We start from the raw sequence: 4,582 nt of genomic DNA on the forward strand, positions 1-4,582 counted from the left end.
ACCATATGGAAGATAAAAGTCAAAATAATTCAACTTTGAAAACAATACTGTTCTTTTTTTTCAAGAATGTGTTCGATGGAAAAATAAGGTTTTTATGTCATAATTTGTTTAATGTCCAATCCGATCAACCCATGATGTATTAATTATAGTTTTGTTCCATTATTTTTAATAAAAATTGATCTGATCTATCGGAAAGAAATTATATAATAACAACAAAAAATATTTTATATATATAAATAAAATGATCAAATATATAAAAGAAACTATCGAAATATATACAAATAAATTTTTGCGCAGGTCTTATCCTAGTAAACCAGTAAAATAAACGAATAGAAACGAATATAGAAAATGCAGTTGGTGAAGAGTACACGTTGTTCCACTTTTCTGGACTGAAGAAGAAAAAGAGAATATTAAAAAAGTGAATAATTGAGAGCAGACGTTATACCTTCCCCATCCACATTTCTTGCTAACTACACAACAAACAATACATCAATTCTGCCAGATAACGTTTTGAGATTTTGTCTAAAGCTAAAAGAACAATTTAAAGGTATTTTTTGTTAAGATCGAAAACTCTGTTTTGCAGTTTTTGAGTTTTTGAATCAAAGATGGGGAGGTTGTTTGTGGTTCATCTTGAAGGGAAGATCTATAGCTGCAAACACTGCAAGACTCATCTTGCTTTATATGAAGACATCATCTCCAAGGTTTTGTCTCTTTTCCACCTCTTGCAATCTCTCTGTTTTGGCTTTTTATTATTTCTTGTTTTTATTATTATTCTGAATTTGTGGTTTATCAGTTTTTTATTGCTCTGCATGCTCCTTGATTTGTAGATGATAATCAGTGATAGATGATTCTGTAGAAGAGATGTGGCTGTGTGTTAATTAGATTCAGTTATGTGAGAAATAGTTAATTCATCTTTAATGTTATTGCTGTTAATTTGATCATCCTATGAAGAAGATTATATATTAAGTCACTCTAAGCCTTTGATTATTTTTTTTGAAACACAAGCCTTTGATTTTTTTGGATGGCTACATTGTTGAACTTTTGGTTCTATACTTGTCATCAATTCAAATCATAGTTTTGAACATTGAGCTCCCCTTTAGCTGATATGAGAGAAGCAATCATCTGAAAAACAGATTTGTATCTTTAATACCTTTGTGGTCTAAAGAATGAATACTTTCTGGTTCTTGAGAATAACAAAGTATCAGTTGAAGCCACACTAAGCTCTCACTGATTCTTCATTTGTTGTTTTCTTTAGCTAATGTGTTTGTATGTGGGTGTGTGTTTCTTGTTCAGTCTTTTCACTGTAAGCATGGAAAAGCTTATCTTTTCAACAAAGTGTAAGTTTTCTAATTTCTGAAGTACCTAAAGATTATATCAAATGATGATGATCCAGTACTCCTAATATTGGGATGGTATTTCTGATGATGATCTGGTTTAGTTCCAATGTTACAATTGGAGAAACAGAAGACAGAATGATGATGACAGGAAAACATACAGTGGCTGACATTTTCTGTGTCTCATGTGGATCAATAGTTGGTTGGAGATACGTAAGCAAGAACATATGATATTGTAAAAGAAACCTATCCATGTTCGATTCTTTTGGTGTGGTTATAACTTTCTTTGGTTGTGTATTGTGTTACCAGGAGACTGCTCATGAGAAAAGCCAGAAGTACAAAGAAGGAAAGTCAGTTCTTGAAAGGTTATATTTTCAACACTCTTCGGGACTTCAACAACTTCAAGAACATGATAGTTTCTTGTATGATAATCTAGAAAATTGTTGTGACAGATTTAAGATATCGGGTCCTGATGGAAGCAACTACTGGGTGAGTAGCCATGGAAGGCATATAGGTGGAAGTGATGCAGATGATTCTTGAAGTCATCTCTCTATCCTTCTGATTTGACATCCATTGTAAATGTAAATTCTTCAACCTCCACTCCAACTTGCTCTTATAAGACCAACAAAAGAGTTTTCTTCTCTTACCCACATTATTATCTGAAATATCCCTCAGTAAATAAACTCTGATTCTGTGTAATGATCATGCTTCATCATACCTATGCTTCTTATTCGTATTGCTATAATAAATTATATAAATTTCGAATTTTTATTTTACTATAAACCACCAAGATAGAGCCAAAGGGGCTTTAGATGGATATGGTAAAATTCACATCGCCTTGGAAATAACTGAAATGCTAATACATCAATGATCTCGCAATAAAAAGCTTGAAAATTTTGTTTATGAAAGAATGAATATCTTTTCATAATTGTAAAATATTATAAAAAGTGATAATACCTCTTTGAAGTTTTTTTTCCATTGAAAAACATACTATAATATCATGGATAAATTTGTAAGAAAGATATACCACGAAATGAGTTTCTGATTTGAAACATAACGTCAAGAAACTGTTATGGAGTGTTTTCCACGACTGGAATCAAACGCGTTCAACCATTTAATCTCAAAACTGAACTAAAGAGAATGAAAAAAAATGATTAACGTCTAAAATAGTTTGATTGAGAGCATCTATCAACACAATAATTAATGTAAGAAAAGTCAGACCATCAAATCAGATAGACATAATGTTAGCATCCCAAATACTGATATATAGAAAGATTCGAAATAATTGATTTGGTGGCTACCTATGTCACCAAATATAAATTATTTTTTACGTCACATATCCGTTTAAAACTCAAGAGTTACACGTGCTTGGACTGTAGTAGTGAAAGGATGAATATCAAGAAGTGATTCACGATACCATGCGAGTGAAGCCAAAAGAAAAAGTCGGGTGGTGATTACATGGTCAGTAAACAATGATTTAGAGTCTTGGAAAATTAACGGAACGACCGTTGGAACAGGATGAGACCCACGGATCGAAAAAACGGGCATGGATGACCCATTAGCCTTGGGCGGTAGGAGCTTACACATAACCTTTTCAATTCCCTTCCTTCAGTCAACGGCAACGCAAAGAACTTATCAAAGGTTGTCCAACAGAACAACCAATGGGCCGTAAAATGTCAGATGCTCAATTTTAGAGGCCCATTAAAGGTGTAGAAGTGTGTTACCTCTTCTTCCTTTTGAGAAAATATGGTTTTGGTCAACAAACCCTTTAACCAATGGTGGCTTAGTGCTTACTGACCAAACCCACAAGTCAATAGATCAGTCTTTCTCAGTGATGGTAGGCTTGTTTCTTCATTTTCTGCTAACTACTCCACTTTTCCTCCAAATGTAGTTAGCTCAGATAACACATTGAGATTAATCAAAGAATAAACCAAATAAATCGAGTCATACAAATTGACCATTTGCCTCCTTATATCCATCATCTTCACACACATACATATGCTTATTTCATTTCTTAAAGCAAAGTAACATTTTGAGACTTTCAAGAAATGGGTAGCTTCTTCGTCTTACTTTCCTTCTTATTCTTCTTCTTCAATGGAGAACTTGCAGCTGCAAACAAGTTTTGGAGCAGACTAGAGATGGCTGAGATGAATGGCTACGGGGAACACAAACTCTCCTCTGTGGTCATCACCGGTTCTCTTCTTTGCAACACCCCTGTTTCAGGTATTCTCTATATATATATATATATGTATAAGTCCTTATGTTGTTATGTCTAATCACACATGATAATCTTATCGTTGACATGATCTTACAGGTGGCACTGTTGCCATTAAATGTCACACCGGTTTCAAAAAGAGATCAAACTGGATAAAAGCTATTACTGATGACTGTGGAGAATTTGTTATCCATCTTCCTTCTCATCTTCACGCAATTCCTCACTTAGAAAAGGCATGTTTTGTGAAACCAATACATGTGCCTAAACACTACCATAGATGCTACAAGGCTTTGTCCAAATCCAATCTGCACAAAGGCATCAAACTTGTCTCGTCCAAAGATGGTTTCCGTGTCTACACCTCAGGAACGATCAGGTTACATGGATACAGTTCAAGATCATCCCAAGCTCGTAAAGCCGACATGTAAAACATTAGATAACTTGTGAAACAAGCATGTCTTACATTTTCATTGTCCTCACTTGTTTAGCTGGCGCTTAAGTCACAAAACTAAGTTTGAGTCTCTCTACATTGTAATCATATTCACACAAACATAAACATAAATATATACTCCATGTTATAAATCCATGATATGGATATGTGGATTGCCATTAACCATCAAGGAGGTTTACATCCGACCCGACTATCCGGTCCGTCTACACCCGTCTCCGGTTCGTCTCATCCGTCCAAGACTAGTCAAGATGAAGACTCATTCAACCGGAGTATTTATGAGCTTTGACCAAGTCTAGATATTTGTAGTCAAATGTATTAAATGTGTAGATTCTCTCCTTTGTGTAAACCCTTATGAACCTCCACTATATATTGATAGTGAGAGCTAATAAGAAAGACACAACTTTCACAACAACACTTCTCTCATATTTCTAACACGTTATCAGCACGATTGTGCTCTCCACCTGAGAAATCTCTCTCAGCCGGCGATCCTCTTTCCGGCCAGCTCCTCCGGTGCTCAGCCTTTGCTCCACCGGCGCTCAGCCTCCTCTCCAGCAGGCCACCTCTCTCTCTCCGCCGGAAAACTCC

General features: G+C 35.2%; 2 protein-coding genes across 2 annotated transcripts; both read left to right on the plus strand.

Annotated features, from left to right (window-relative positions):
• The first annotated feature begins 394 nt into the window (after positions 1-394).
• Positions 395-2,064, plus strand: LOC106339720 (protein yippee-like). The gene is made up of 5 exons (XM_013778576.1): positions 395-701; positions 1,294-1,337; positions 1,439-1,547; positions 1,644-1,699; positions 1,787-2,064. Exons 1-5 carry the CDS (start codon positions 606-608, stop codon positions 1,872-1,874), a joined length of 393 nt encoding a protein of 130 aa, XP_013634030.1. The 5' UTR covers positions 395-605; the 3' UTR covers positions 1,875-2,064.
• Positions 2,065-3,341: 1,277 nt separating this feature from the next.
• On the plus strand, positions 3,342-4,112 carry LOC106341120. The gene is made up of 2 exons (XM_013779940.1): positions 3,342-3,557; positions 3,649-4,112. Exons 1-2 carry the CDS (start codon positions 3,383-3,385, stop codon positions 3,972-3,974), a joined length of 501 nt encoding a protein of 166 aa, XP_013635394.1. The 5' UTR covers positions 3,342-3,382; the 3' UTR covers positions 3,975-4,112.
• The last annotated feature ends 470 nt before the right edge of the window (positions 4,113-4,582 follow it).

Source organism: Brassica oleracea, chromosome C4, assembly GCF_000695525.1.
Source record: "Brassica oleracea var. oleracea cultivar TO1000 chromosome C4, BOL, whole genome shotgun sequence".
In the NCBI taxonomy this organism is placed as follows: domain Eukaryota; kingdom Viridiplantae; phylum Streptophyta; class Magnoliopsida; order Brassicales; family Brassicaceae; genus Brassica; species Brassica oleracea.

Bases quoted from the DNA above. Each gene is read 5' to 3' on its own strand.
- LOC106339720 (XM_013778576.1), top strand. From the start codon at position 606: ATGGGGAGGTTGTTTGTGGTTCATCTTGAAGGGAAGATCTATAGCTGC. The intron at 1,338-1,438 runs GTAAGTTTTCTA...GATCTGGTTTAG, and splicing joins GCTTATCTTTTCAACAAAGT to TTCCAATGTTACAATTGGAG. The intron at 1,700-1,786 runs GTTATATTTTCA...TTGTTGTGACAG, and splicing joins GGAAAGTCAGTTCTTGAAAG to ATTTAAGATATCGGGTCCTG.
- LOC106341120 (XM_013779940.1), top strand. From the start codon at position 3,383: ATGGGTAGCTTCTTCGTCTTACTTTCCTTCTTATTCTTCTTCTTCAAT. The intron at 3,558-3,648 runs GTATTCTCTATA...ATGATCTTACAG, and splicing joins TTGCAACACCCCTGTTTCAG to GTGGCACTGTTGCCATTAAA.